Raw genomic sequence first — 13152 nt, 5'->3', positions numbered from 1 at the left:
TGTCACTTCTCCTGTATTGCACCTTCTAATCTTATTTGATGGCTGTGATCCCCCTGTGTTTCCCTCCCATACTGATTTTTTTTGTTCCAATTTTATTTCGTTTCCATGTTTAAGAAATCCTCACCTTGCACTGCTAAACCCCCAGGCGCTAGACCTTCCATCCCCCCCCAGCGACACTCCTCTAGCACAGCCCCTTCGAACACACCCTCCAGCCCTGCTTCCACCTCTAAACGAGTCACATCCCGACCTGCCAGTGCCGCAACGCAGGAAGCCAGAGCCAAGGTAAGGAAATGGTGTGTGCAAGAGAGCAAGCAGCTTCAGCTCTGACAGCAGCTCTGGCAGCACTTGCCTGGAACACCCTCTCCACATCCCCTTGAGTGGAGAGGCCAGGATTTGCTTCTCCTGACACCAGGAATCTGCAGTGGCTGGAGCCAGTCACAGCTGGACAGGATATTTTATGGATTTGGAGAGGCTTTTCTGCAGGATCTGAAGACAATAACTAGCATATTCCTATTTACACCCTGTTCCAGATTTTTTGCATGTTACATTACTGTATTTCGGGTGAGGATGAAGGAGATATTTCTCAGTGCCTAGAGTTTGGCTCTGTCCTCCTGGAGCCTGTAATGTGTCCCTCCTGGAGACAGGGGCTGGATCTATTTATCTTGTGTACAAAATTTTAGTGAAACATGGGAAACAAAACGCCCAAATTTGGGGAACAAGCAAAGGAGCCAAACTTGCTTTTTAGCTGGGCAGTCCCCCCGGCATTGATCTTCTCCCTTGCATCCCCAGGGCCCAGAGATGAGAGGTGGCACCAAGACGGCCACGCCGCGCTCGGCAGCGGGGCAGGCTCAGAGGAACTCGGCCAATGCCACCCGCATCCCGGCAAAGACACCCACGGCCCCCAAGACACCTCCCAGCTCTGGTAGGTGATGGAGAATGGAGCATCCTCCCACACAGGAGGCTCTTGTTTCAGCAGCGCCGCAGGGCAAAGAAATTCGCCAGCCAGGGGAGCAGAGCTGGGACCGTTTCCCCTGGCTGAGCATCGCTGGGTGCTGCTTCTCCTGCTCTGTTCATAGTTACAGGGTGTAAGAAAGAGAGGGCACTTGCTTTATCCCCTTGGGATTTCCTCCAATTTGGAAGATTTAGTCAACTCAATTTTTTAAATCCTTGATGATATTTCAAAAAGACCAGGGGCAAGAGGATCAATTGTTCGATTGCAGGAATGGGGATTAGCCCATTATTCTAAAGCATAGACCCTGGAAAGCAGCAGGCATTCAGAATTTCCATTAAAACAGTGCATTTCACTGAGTATATTATTTTTAGTACTTAGCAGAGGTTCATAAACCCTTAAATCAATTAGATTTTCATCTTTATTATGTTTAAGTATCTTTTTTCATTCATTAAACAGGCAGAAAGGAGCAGAAAAAACCACCTCCTGCAGCAGCAAAGTCTGAGAAAGGTAAATGCCTAAGATCTTTTTTGCAGTTCTTTTTAGACTGGGGCTAGTGCTAAGCTACTCAGTAATCTGAGCCTTATTTGATTTCCTAAAATACTAGTTTTTGTAAAAAAAAAATCTTTCTTACAGAAAAGTGCTTTTGTTATTGTGGCTTTTGTCTGCATTTTGTCGTGCGTGCTCATGTCGTGCTGGCATGGGGAATCTTCCCAATGATCCGGACACCCATGACAGTCTTCCTGCTGGGATACAAAGAAACTGCCTTGAACCAGTTTTCCTTTCAAAAGGAAGCAGACGAGAAGTGTGCTTTGCCAGCGTGCTGTCCCCCTTGCATTGCATGGAGCAGCACAGCAGTGGGAACTCCCCTTCCCCATGTCCCAGAAAAGCTTCCTAAAGGGGTTTTGTAGGGCAGGCAATGCCCGACTGGGCCCCCCGGATGGGCTTATAAAGAAGCCATGTGGGCCAACACCATGCAGTCAGGCGAGGCGCGGGGAGGACGCTGCTTATTCCGTGCTTATCCGTGTGTCCCCGCTCCCCTCAGGTGGCGAGCAGCCCAAGTCTGGAGACAGGAGCGGTTACAGCAGCCCCGGCTCGCCGGGCACCCCGGGCAGCCGCTCCCGCACCCCTTCGCTGCCCACCCCGCCAGCCAGGGAGCCCAAGAAGGTCGCGGTGGTTCGGACCCCACCAAAGTCTCCTGCCTCTGCCAAGAGCCGCATCCAGCCCTCGGCTGCCCCCATGCCTGACCTGAAAAACGTCAAGTCCAAAATTGGCTCCACTGAAAACCTGAAGCACCAGCCCGGAGGGGGCAAGGTAAATGTGGAGGCTGTTTTGCAGGGGCCTGCAGGGCTGGAGGGGTTGGTGCCCTCCCCAGCTGGGGGTGTTGCTACAGCAGTGGGTAGCTCTGGTTCAGCAGATCTCCGTTCCGTTGCTGGTTTTGGAGATTTGGGGGCCAGTTAGGTTGGGTGCTGGTCCTGAAATTCCTCGCGTGGCTGAGAAAGTGTCCCGAAAAGAGGAGGCTGAGGTTGCAGAGCGCTTGTGTCGTGGCTGTCTCGGGGTGTGAGCTCAGGGTGCGTGCTGCCTGGTGCCTGCTGCTAGGGAAATGGCATTCCCAGTGGTTAGGGAGAGCACACAGGGAGCTGCAGCCCTAAGGAACTGCAGCAGCAGGGTGGTGTTTGTGTGTGCCCTGGAGCAGTCCCGTCAGCGCTGCTCTGTTTCTTCACTAGAGAGCAGACAGGACAGTCTCCTCCTCACGGGGGTCCCGGCACTCGCGATAGCTGAATCTCACCTAGGAGACCTGCAGGCCTCTGGCAGCTCCCCCGAGGGTAAGAAGGAGCTTTGGGCTTGCTGGGTTTCCCTGAAAAAAGAGCCTACACAGATACCCAAACCCTGTCAGTGTGGAAGATTCCTGTTGGGAATCTCTTGTGGTGCCAGCCTGGCCGACGAGGATGATCCCAGCCCCGCTGTCTCTGTGTGGCTTCAGGGCAGCAGGTCCGGAGCAGTTTTCCCAGGCACTGGGATTTGAGCTCCACCTCTGTCAGGCAGCTTTTGGGTTGCATTCTGCCCTCAGGAGCTTCCCTGTATTGCAGCGTGATAGGAAGTGTGGCATGTCCCAAAGTGGTGGCACTGTTGTCCTTTCAGCCACCACCGCCGCTTTTCAGAGGCTGTTTTATGAGCAGAAAAGTGAGTTCTGTGCTCCAAGTGCTGGGCAGCGAGGGTCTTGTGCGAAGCAGAGAGTGGCTGAAGTCTTGCAGTCCTGAGGGAGAAGGGATTTGCAAAGCAGCGGGTGACAAAAGACTTAGAGCTGAGTGGGGACAACTGCATCCGCAGACGCCAAGAGCAGCCTTGCGGCGCCCCCAGCTCGACCGCGGGTCCCAGCTCAGCGCTGCCCACGAGGCCCCCTCGCTGCGTGGATGGGACGTGTCCCTGGGGAACGCCTGGTTGCACTGGCTGGTGAAGGCCGGGTGGCTGTCACAGGGAGGCCAGTGACAGAATGGCCCGTGCAGTGGCCAAGGGCAACCGGCAGTCCCGGCGCGCTTGTGCTTGCCTGTCCCGGGCACTGGCACACTCGCAGAGGAGACAAACGTCCTCCCAAGGCGGTGCCTGCCGCTCTGCGCGACCAGGCGGCTCTGGCTACGGCACTTGGGCACGGGGGGAGGCTTTGGGATGGCTCCCGTGCTCCATCTTTCCTAGCACCCGTTTCCTGACAGGTGCTTTTGGCCATCCTGCTGCAGCCCTGGGCAGGGCTGCGGTGGCCCTTGGCTGTGCAGAGCAGCATCCCTTGGCCCTCCGTTCCCCGCTGCTGCCGGAGGAGTTTAGAAGAAACCCTGCACTTACTGCCCATCGGTTACGCCTGTTTGCTCATTCTTTTTAATCCATCTTTTGGGAGCTTTTTTCCTCCATAGCTTCTCTCTCAGGCAACCTGTTGTTTATTATTGTCATGGAAAGAGCAAGAATAGCTGAATTTGGGGCAAATCCTTACTCTTTGCGGGGGGGGGCTCTAGGCATGAGGCTGCTCCCAGTAGGTTGGGTGCAGCGGAGGGGACTGATGACAGCCAGGGATTGCAGGGATTGCGTGGGATTGCAGGGATTGTGTGATGGGGCTGGAGCCTCATCTCTCCGCCAGGATTTCAGCCCCCAGCCTCGGGAAGGGAAGTACATAGAGGCACCTGAGGCAGCAGTTAGCCAGGCCATGTCTCTCCCCATTGCTCCACATGATCCGAGCGTTTTCTTGCAGAATTCCTAAGTACTGCTCCCAAAAAACCTGCGCCAGCCTAGCGGCATCCTGATTTGCAGGATGAGCCCATCTGGGATTGCAAAGCGACGCTGGCAGCGCGGGCCAGCCCGGGTGCTCCGGGCACTGGAGACGCCGGGCATGGAGAGGGGCCTCCCGCGGGGCTGCCGCAGGGTGCTGCTCCTGGCAGGACGCTGTCCCTCTCCCAGGGATCAAGGCTTTTTGCAGGGAATGCAGGTCTTTAAGTGCATGCTGGGTTTTCCCTCCCGTTTATACTTGCGTGGGCCTTAGAGGCGCTGCGGCCTGTGCCGAGGAAGGAGCGGGGATTATATTCAGTTGTGGCCCCTCTCGTTTGGGATAGCTGTTCCCACACACACATGGCCTTGTTAAAAACTAAAACTGCAAACCCGAAATGGAAATAGCTTCATCAGCACAAAAATTCTGTGCCGGGGAGGGGGGTGGGCATGAGGCTGCGTGGTACCGGTGGGCACGTTTCCCATGCCCGTCTGCCACCCAAGGCAGAGCTGGGAACAGGCTGCAGAGCAGCTGCCCGTGGGCCTTGGCCTGTGCTGCCCCTTCACCTCAGCACACTGGGACTTCAGAAAGCGGCGTGCACGGGACCTGGCAGCGTTTGCTTTTTCCCTTTGTAACTGTAGAGGGAGTTTGAGCCCTGCGCAAGGCAGAGCCCGGGCATCCAACCAGGCTGCACACACAATCCTGCTCTCTGGCACTGCCCGGGCCAGCTCCCCCCTTGGCTCTTTCCCTCTTGCTCGAGCTGCTGAGGAGGGGGAGAGGGGCCCTGCGCATGGCAGGGGCCTTGCTGGAACCTGCCCACCTCTGCCTTCGATTTTCACCCCTCGAATAGACAAATACACACAGCGAAGGAGAGATGATGCTTTGCCCTTGGCACTGGAAGGCAGGTTCCTGGGTTGAGTTACGTAACACACGGTCGAGCTGCGGATGGTCATGTTGTTTCTCACGCTCTTTTCTGGCTACTAAAGGTGCAGATTGTTAATAAGAAGCTGGACTTTAGCAGCGTTCAATCCAAGTGTGGCTCAAAGGATAATATCAAACACATCCCGGGCGGAGGCAGTGTGAGTACCTTCACACTTTCAATGCACTATAATAATTCTTATTATAAGTGGCATGTTGTATACACTAAACCGCCGATGCTATCTGCAGCGCCCTGCCCTCAGATAGCTATTGGTGACGTGCAATGACTCTTTTCTGGCTACCAAAGGTGCAGATTGTTAATAAGAAGTTGGACTTTAGCAGCGTTCAATCCAGGTGTGGCTCAAAGGATAATATCAAACACATCCCGGGCGGAGGCAGTGTGAGTACCTCCACACTTTCAGTGCACTCTAACAGTCCTCACCACGAGTGGCATGTTGTAAACTAAACCTCCAATGCTATCTGCAGCGCCCTGCCCTCAGATAGCTATTGGGGACGTGCTGTCATGTAACCCCTTAACCCACCCGATGTGGTTAGCTGAACCCTAACGAGTCCTGTCCATGTCTTACATGGCCAGAACTAACTGTGACCCCCCTCCCTGTAGATGCCGTGTCCGTAATGAAACATCCCGTTAACCCCAAGGTTTTCCACTCCCTGGAAGGCTCCGCTCCTCCCTGCGTGCAGCAGGGGTGGCATCTAGCAGACAGTGACATGGTTGCTGCTGCTGTCGCTGGACACATTTATGGGCAAATGCAGCTCTTGTTGCTTTATGTCCTGCTGAACCGCCCGTGCTGCCGCACAGCCCGTGGGAGCGCGGGCAGTGCCCACACCAGGCTCCTTGCTCATGGATGTGCCCAGTGTGCGTTAGGCACGGCCTGTGGAGGCTGAACCTAAGGACTGAGCTAGTTGATGCAAACACAGGCATTTGCAGCCATTCCCCCATGAGCAGCCAGGCTGAGTGCTCAGTCACCATGCCAGAAACCTGGAGGAATTCCGCAGGGATTGGCCTGGCATTGTCCAGGCTGCTCCGGAGGCAGAGCTCAGCCCAGGAAGGAGGCCAGGCCAAGGCCAGAGGCTCACTGAGACCCAGCCAGTGTGACCAAGGGACAGGGCCTGTGGAGCTCCAGGCTGTGGCCAGCTGAGGATGCCGCCTGGTGCCCCTCATGTTCCCAGTGGATTTTTTGTGCTGTTTTTGGTCTGTGTGCACGTCCTGTCTGAGGAACTGCGCACTGCAGCGGGCCAGGCGCTTACACACCGGCCTTGCAGCCTCCAGCTTGCATTTGATGCCATTTTTGCATTCACCTACGGGCCTGCCAAGCTGCTTTGCAGCACTCGGCCTCCGTGAAGCAAGTTCCCTGCGGCTTTTGCTGTGTCCCGGGGTCCTGCAGTGCTCCCGGCCAGGCTGCACGGGGGCTCTCAGCACACGGGGCTGAGTGAGCGCTCCCGTGTCCTCCGTGCACAGGACACTGAGCAGCCCCCGTCCTCCCTGGCAGCTTGCATCGTGCGCAAGCCTTAAATGCCTTAAAAATTCACTGCTCTTTTGGCCCGAGGAGGGGCTCATCCTTGGCCAGGCTCTGCTCGCCAGGCCGGTGGTGGCACAGGAGCAGCACCCGGCTCAGAGCGAGGCCGGCCCGGCGGCGTCACCCTGCGGGGAGCAGTGCCCGACGGCCGGGGCTCGGGGGCAGCCGCCTCAGTGCTCTGCGACGTGGCTGCAGGGGCCTGGGGGCTTCTTGGGAAATGCCACGGGGTGCTTTGCCAAGCAGGCGTGTGGGGCACGAGACCTGTGATGATGAGAGAGAGCAGCCCCAGGTCTCTGGCACTTATTTCACTAACATAGAGCCCTGGCTGTTAAAATGCATCAAGAAATAAAGATATAAAAGGAAGGAGGGCAGAGAGTGTAATGGCTCGTTGCTTGCTCTGGCAATGGGAGATCCTGGCGGTGCCCGGGGCGCTCGGAGCCTGTTGGGTTGGGGTTTGCTGGGCGCTGCAGGGCACGGCTCAGCTCTCCTCCTGCCGGTGCGTTCGGTGTGTGCTGTCCCTGTCGTCCCGTCTGTCTCTGCCTCGTGCTGCCAGATTCCAGGACGTTGTCCCCTCCCTGTGTCCTCGCTCTGTGCCCAAGGGGCCCTTGGCTGGCCGCGTGCGCGATGCTCCAGGACGGCGCCACAGGCCTGGAGATGGCAGGGTGAGCCCTGCAGGAGGCAGAGCCTTCTGGCACGTGGCCTGGCGCCTGCGCAAGTGTCAGGGATGTGACGGGCCCTGTGTCCCCTCCATCACCTGTCCTTGCTGTGCAGCACTGGTGCGGGGCAGCTCCTTCCCGGCCAGTTACATCCACGGCATCGCGCCAGTCCCAGCTGTTACGGAGCAATCCTGGTACTTCCAGTGAGTAGGAACCAGCCGGCAGCATCCGCGGGCCCGTTTGTCCCGCACAGCCCCCCGGGCTGAGTCCTGCTCTCAGGTGTGAAGCCAAAAGGGGGCTCTGAGGTAACCGCAGGGGCTACGGGGATGTTTTCCTCCCGCCTTGTCCCCGCTCCCGGTGTTGCCGGTGTGTGTGTGCTGTGGGTCGCAGTCCCGACGTCCTGCTCCGCTCGTCGGTGTTTTCCCGCGTGGTGTTTAACCGCTAACGGAGTCACTAAACAGCTCCCCGTTGCCCGTCCCCTGTGTGTGTGTGTGTGTGTGTGTGTCCCGTGTCACCCGCTCCGGGCGCTCCGGCACCAGGGCAGGCCTGGGAATATGGGGGGGTTAGGGGAACTGCTCCTTGAGAGCCCTTATTCACACACGTGCTGCGTAAAACAAGCGAAACCAGAGCGCAATACCAGACAACACCAGCGTGGTTCAGTATAATTGCCATTTTAATTTGTATTATATGAACTCCTACCAGATGTTTAGACTTTTCTTTTGGCCTTTTTTTTTTTTTTTTTTTAAACCCTTATTTCCGTTACAGCATTTTTCAGAAATGCATATTTTGGTCACTCTTTTCGAGTTCTGTGCACATTGATCATTTCTGTTCTTTCAGTTTTTGTGGACATAAGCTTTATGTTTTACACCAGAAAAGGTATTTATTTCTACGTTTTCTCTCTGGTATATCTCCTCCTTTTGGATGATGTGTATGCAAATCTCAATTAATTACCACTCCACTTTCTCTCTCATTTGAGCACTTTAAAATGGCCTCTGCTCCCTCCCCTCTGCGGAGGGGGGATCTTGTGCATGCTGACGTGTTGGAGGGGCTCCTGCACACGGGTTTCCTGCTCCCCCTTTCCGGTGCCGGGCTCTCCTGTGTCATTAACCTTCCTGGGCGCGCGCTGTCCTTCCCCGCGGCTGCAGCGCGGAGCCGGCGTGCGCCGCGGCTCGCGCCGGCCGCCCCGGCTCATGGCCCTCTCCTCTCTCCCGCGGGCAGGTGCAAATCGTTTACAAGCCGGTCGACCTGAGCCACGTGACGTCCAAATGTGGGTCCCTGGGCAACATCCATCACAAACCAGGTACCGAGCGCGGCCGCACACGGGGCTGGGGCGAGGGGAGGCGCTTGGGACGGTGACCGGAGCGTCGGCGTGAGCCCTGGGGAGCCAGGGGCTGTTCCCAGCTCCGTCACTGCGCGACCGGCTCCTTTCTGGTTCCCACTTGGGTTAAGGGGAATAGTGTGTTCCGCAGTGCTCCGATCCAGACCAACACATCCCTGTAAATGGGAAGTACTTAGGAGTATGGGGAGCTGCTGATGTTTGGGAGGACACTGTGCTGTATCCTTGGGAAGTCTCTCTATTCCAGTGCCCGCTTGCCCTGGCTCCCGTGTTCCCTATTGCCCAGGAGTGCCTCCTGCTGCGCTCTGCCCGATCCGGACCCTCTGCTCAGCTTCCGCGGCACCTCCGCGGAGCGGCCGAGACGGGAGCGCTGCTTCCCAGCCAACCCCCTGTGCTCCTCTCTTCCAGGCGGTGGCCAGGTGGAGGTGAAATCCGAGAAACTGGACTTCAAAGATAAGGTGCAATCAAAAATTGGGTCATTAGATAACATCAGCCACGTCCCCGGAGGAGGAAATAAAAAGGTAACGGGGTGCTGGGGCTGGTGCAGACCTGCTGGTCCTGGCGAGGGCCACCCGCTCCACGAGCGCGCGGGCAGCGCCGGGCGCAGGGGAAGCCCAGATCAGCTCTAGCTCCGTCCCCTCCTCTCCTCTGGCAGCTTTTCCTCCCAGGCCTTGGAACAATTTGCTGCTGAGGGGCAGCCCGTGCACACGTGTCCTGAGGACAGGACGTGCCCTGGCCTGGGCACCTGGTGCTCCCTGGGCACCCAGCTGGTCCTGAAGGGCTGCGCAGCTGGCGAGGGCACCCGCGCTGCACGGCCAACCAAGGGGAAGTCGGTGCAGCTAACGTGGCCGAGCTTCAGGGCTTGCAGGCCGCGGCCTCAGCAGTTTCCTGCTGCTCTGAATTTGGTGCAGAAACAGGGCTGTGTCCCCCAACCTCCCGCTGCAAGGGACGCTGCTCTCTGCATCTCTTTTGCATTGGCCGTGGCCAGTTACCCCCAGCTGTGGGCACGAACCTGGCAGCTCAGGGCACCGTGTTGGCACTGTCTGCCCGGGAAAGGGGGGCATTAAAGGCGTCGCTTTGTTTAGAGAAGGGGTCGCAGGAGAAGGGTGAGCTCTTCTTTCTGCCAGTCTCAGTTTCCCAGCTGACACTGACTGGGGCTCGGTGCATTTTGGGGGCATTGAAATCAAAACCAAGAGGCAGGTGGGTAGAGTGAAATCCTGAATGCGGGAGGGCTGTTCCTGCGGGGGCTTCGCTGCTGCCTTCACAGTAAGTCTCAGTCAAGGAAAACCCGTCTACAGCCTCGATTAGGGACAGCACCTCAGTGCACCTTAGAGGCAGGAGCAATCTGAGAAGTGAAGCACTGAGCCTGCAGTCTGGTATTGATTCCGCCAGGGAAAGGGGTTTTTTTTAAATCTCCCTGGTTTTGCAAACACCCTTTCTGTGCACGGGAGGGACCGCTCTGTCCGGGCTCCTGTGTCTGAGCGCTCTGTTCTTGGCTCCGTTCTCGCCTTGCGCCTCCCTCTGCCTCCCGGGGCTGGCTCTGCTCAGGGCCTCCTTGGCCTCCTTGCCCTTCTCTCGCTGCTGCTCCGCATCAGCCCACGCTGCGCTTCCACCGAGCCCGGGGCGGCGTTCCCGTGACGGGCACTTCACATCCTGGCCGTTCACTGGGCCGTAGCCTGAGGCACCTGCTCTGCACAGGAGGGGATGGTTGCAGGGCTGGGAGCTGCAGCAGCATCGGCTGCCTCAGCCTCCCCCTGCGGCTGCTGCCTCTGTCCTGCCCGGATCCCGCCCGGAGCCTCTTGTCAGGCCAACTGGACTCAGGGGCTTGTCCAGGCTGGTCCTGGTTGCCCAAGAGTGCCAGGGCCCTTGCTCAGGAATCCCTGCGCCAAGGCGGGGACGCTCCGTCTGCCCTCTGCATAGTGCAGCCGCTGCCGTTGCCCACGGCCCCAGTCCCCTCCTTGCTCCGTGAGGATCCGTTTGGGGACGCAGTGACTCCCGTCCCCGCTGCTGCCGCCCCCTGAGCCTCAGCTCTCCCAGGTGGGTGCCCAGTGGCCCCAAGTCCCCACGCGGCAGCATCTGCTCCCTGTGCAGGGGGAGCCCTCCTCCACCCCAGGGCACTCTCCTCCCTACGACCCAGTGAACGGCCCTGTTTCTTCAATCTTTTTCTCTGTGATTTTTCTATTGCTTTTTTTCCCCTCTTTTGGGTGACCTTTATTGGATGTGAATTTTGTTGCTGATGCCTTTTTTGCCCCCCTGCCGCCCCGGGCGGCTTCTTCACCTGTAGAGAGAGAAGGGCGAGGAAGACAAGAGCCCCGACCCTGCCGAGAGCCCGGCCCCAGCGCCGCGCTCGCCCCCGGGCACCAGTAAGTAACAGAACTCACCCCTCGTGCGGGACGCGGCCGCGGAGCCGCATGGCCGGCCCCTAAGCGGCAGCTTGGAGCCGCGCGGGCGTCCGCAGAGCCAGGACACCCCCGAGGGGCCCTGCTCCTGCCCGCTGCGCTCCAGGGAGGGCCGGGGCCGTCGGGGGTATCGGGCAGCCGGAGGAGCAGCCGTGGGCCCGGCCTCCCGCTGAGCGGCCCTCGCTCCCGTTGCAGATCGAGACCCACAAGCTGACCTTCCGCGAGAACGCCAAAGCCAAGACTGACCACGGCGCCGAGATCGTCTACAAGTCGCCCACCATCTCGGGCGACGCGTCCCCGCGCCGCCTCAGCAACGTCTCCTCCACCGGCAGCATCAACATGGTGGACTCCCCCCAGCTGGCCACGCTGGCCGACGAGGTGTCCGCCTCGCTGGCCAAGCAGGGCTTGTGATGGGGGCCTTGCGAGCGGCCGCGCGAGACGACAACGAAAGAAACACGAGAAACACAATAATCTGGCCTTCTTCCTCTGTTCCTTTTACAGCTGCTCCCCATCCCCTAACTGGTTAAGGATTTAACCTGCTTTTACTGTTCATTCAGCTCTAGCTCCAGGACTTCAAAATCAGTGACACTATGAGGTACCAAACCCGCTCCCCCGCGCCCGGCGGTCCCATCCCCGCCGCCGTCCCGGCCACGCGGGAGGCGCCCGCCCCTGCGCCAGAACCGCCGGGGTTCGGCCTCCCCAAGCCGAGAGGTGTGTGAGGGTCCCGGCCCCCAGCCCCGGCGCCGCCGGCTTGTCCCGTCGGGAAGGGCTGAGTGGACGAGTAGAGGCTTTTCCCGTCCCCTGGCAGCCCCTCGTGTCGTAGAGTAGAAGTGTCCGTGAGTGCTTGGCCCGCGCCGGGTGTTTCCACAAGGAGCATGTGGTGGAGCCCGCCGCGGGCACCGGGGGGCTGCGCGCGCCGCTGCAGGGCCTGGTGCCACCGCCGCAGGGCCCGGTGCCACCGCGGGGCCTGGTGCCGCATGTCTGCCGGGCCAGGCAGCTCCCGGGCCCCCGCCGCTCCCCGGGGCCGGGGCCGCTCGTGGCGCTGCGGGCGGGGGCGGCTCTGGTTTCTCCCTCCCCCGCGAAGCAGCCTGAGGCACCGGGGTGGCCGCGCGGGGCAGGAGGGGGCCGAGCTCTGCCCCGGGCCCCGGGGAGCCGCCGGGCCCCTCCGTCCTCCCTGCCCATCCCCGGGGGTGGTGGCGGCACCGTCTGCAGCGGGGACCCCCCCGACCCCCAAGATCCCGGCCTGGAAGGGGGGAAACCGGCCCCGACTCCCGGCCCCCCGCTGCCCAGCGCCCCCGGGCTGGGAGGGGAGGCCCCAGCCCGGCGCCTCATCCCAGCTTCGCTTGTCTGTGCTGTCCATCGTGTATCGTGCGTTTGAACAACTGGTTTACACTGTTGCCGTAAAAGTGAATTTGGAAATAAAGTCATTACTACAATAAGAGCCGCCTCCGTCGCATGCGGAAAGGGAGCCGGGAAGGGGGGAGCTCGGAGCAACCCTCCGCCTGCGTTTTCTAACACGCTGGGGTCGACGCTCCCAGGAAAGGCCAGCGGCAGCCCCCGGGCCCGCGTTCACAAACACAGGGCCCGGCACCACCATCTCTTTTAATTTTTTTTTTAATCTTTTTTTTAATCTTTTTTTTTTCTTTTTTTTTAATAAGCACATTTGTGCTTTGCCAACAGAATCAAGACATTAACAAAGATCAGCTTCTCGGAAGAAAAGCATTTCTATATAACAAGGACATTACACAGCTCAAAGCAGGAAAAGAAAATATTTACAAAATACAAGGTGTTTTTTTTTGTGGTTTTTATAATGCTAAAAGGGTTATTCAGAATTTTCAACCTTATAAATAGAAAAGCACTTATGCAGAGGGATATGGTAGCATTGTTTTGTCTTTAAAGAAACGATGACAAATCCTTTAAACTAGAACAGAACCAAAAACACTAGATAATGTTGAAAATTGTGAAAACCCCAACCATTAAGCAGTTTAGCTACTATTTCTTTACGATTACAAAATGGAAAAAAAAAATGTCCTTTGTATTTTTTTTCCTTTTTTTTTTGGTGATGTGATTATACATAAGACAGGCACAATGCTAGCAACAGGACAG

At 58.2% G+C, this 13152-nt stretch overlaps 1 protein-coding gene across 2 annotated transcripts in view; it reads left to right on the top strand.

The window, feature by feature from the left end:
• The window catches only part of LOC148593035 (microtubule-associated protein tau-like), a 39997-nt gene extending 28414 nt beyond the window's left edge, over positions 1 to 11583 (top strand). Inside the window, exons 8-16 of one of the 2 annotated variants that reach the window (XM_088532631.1) lie at positions 115 to 282; positions 790 to 922; positions 1409 to 1459; positions 1995 to 2263; positions 5186 to 5278; positions 5425 to 5517; positions 8530 to 8611; positions 9056 to 9168; positions 11242 to 11583. In XM_088532631.1, the coding sequence (XP_088388757.1) occupies positions 115 to 282; positions 790 to 922; positions 1409 to 1459; positions 1995 to 2263; positions 5186 to 5278; positions 5425 to 5517; positions 8530 to 8611; positions 9056 to 9168; positions 11242 to 11457 (1218 nt within the window). In that variant the 3' untranslated portion in view covers positions 11458 to 11583. The remainder of the gene's footprint in view (positions 1 to 114; positions 283 to 789; positions 923 to 1408; positions 1460 to 1994; positions 2264 to 5185; positions 5279 to 5424; positions 5518 to 8529; positions 8612 to 9055; positions 9169 to 11241) is intronic. The other variant, XM_088532632.1, reaches the window with a different exon arrangement.
• Positions 11584 to 13152: the final 1569 nt, after the last annotated feature.

Source organism: Tinamus guttatus, unplaced genomic scaffold (genome assembly GCF_059628265.1).
Source record: "Tinamus guttatus ecotype Peru unplaced genomic scaffold, ASM5962826v1 Tinamus_guttatus_pri_ptg000463l, whole genome shotgun sequence".
NCBI lineage: Eukaryota > Metazoa > Chordata > Aves > Tinamiformes > Tinamidae > Tinamus > Tinamus guttatus.
The sequence above is the reverse complement of the archived record's forward strand: the minus strand, read 5'-3'. Positions and strand labels throughout refer to the sequence as shown.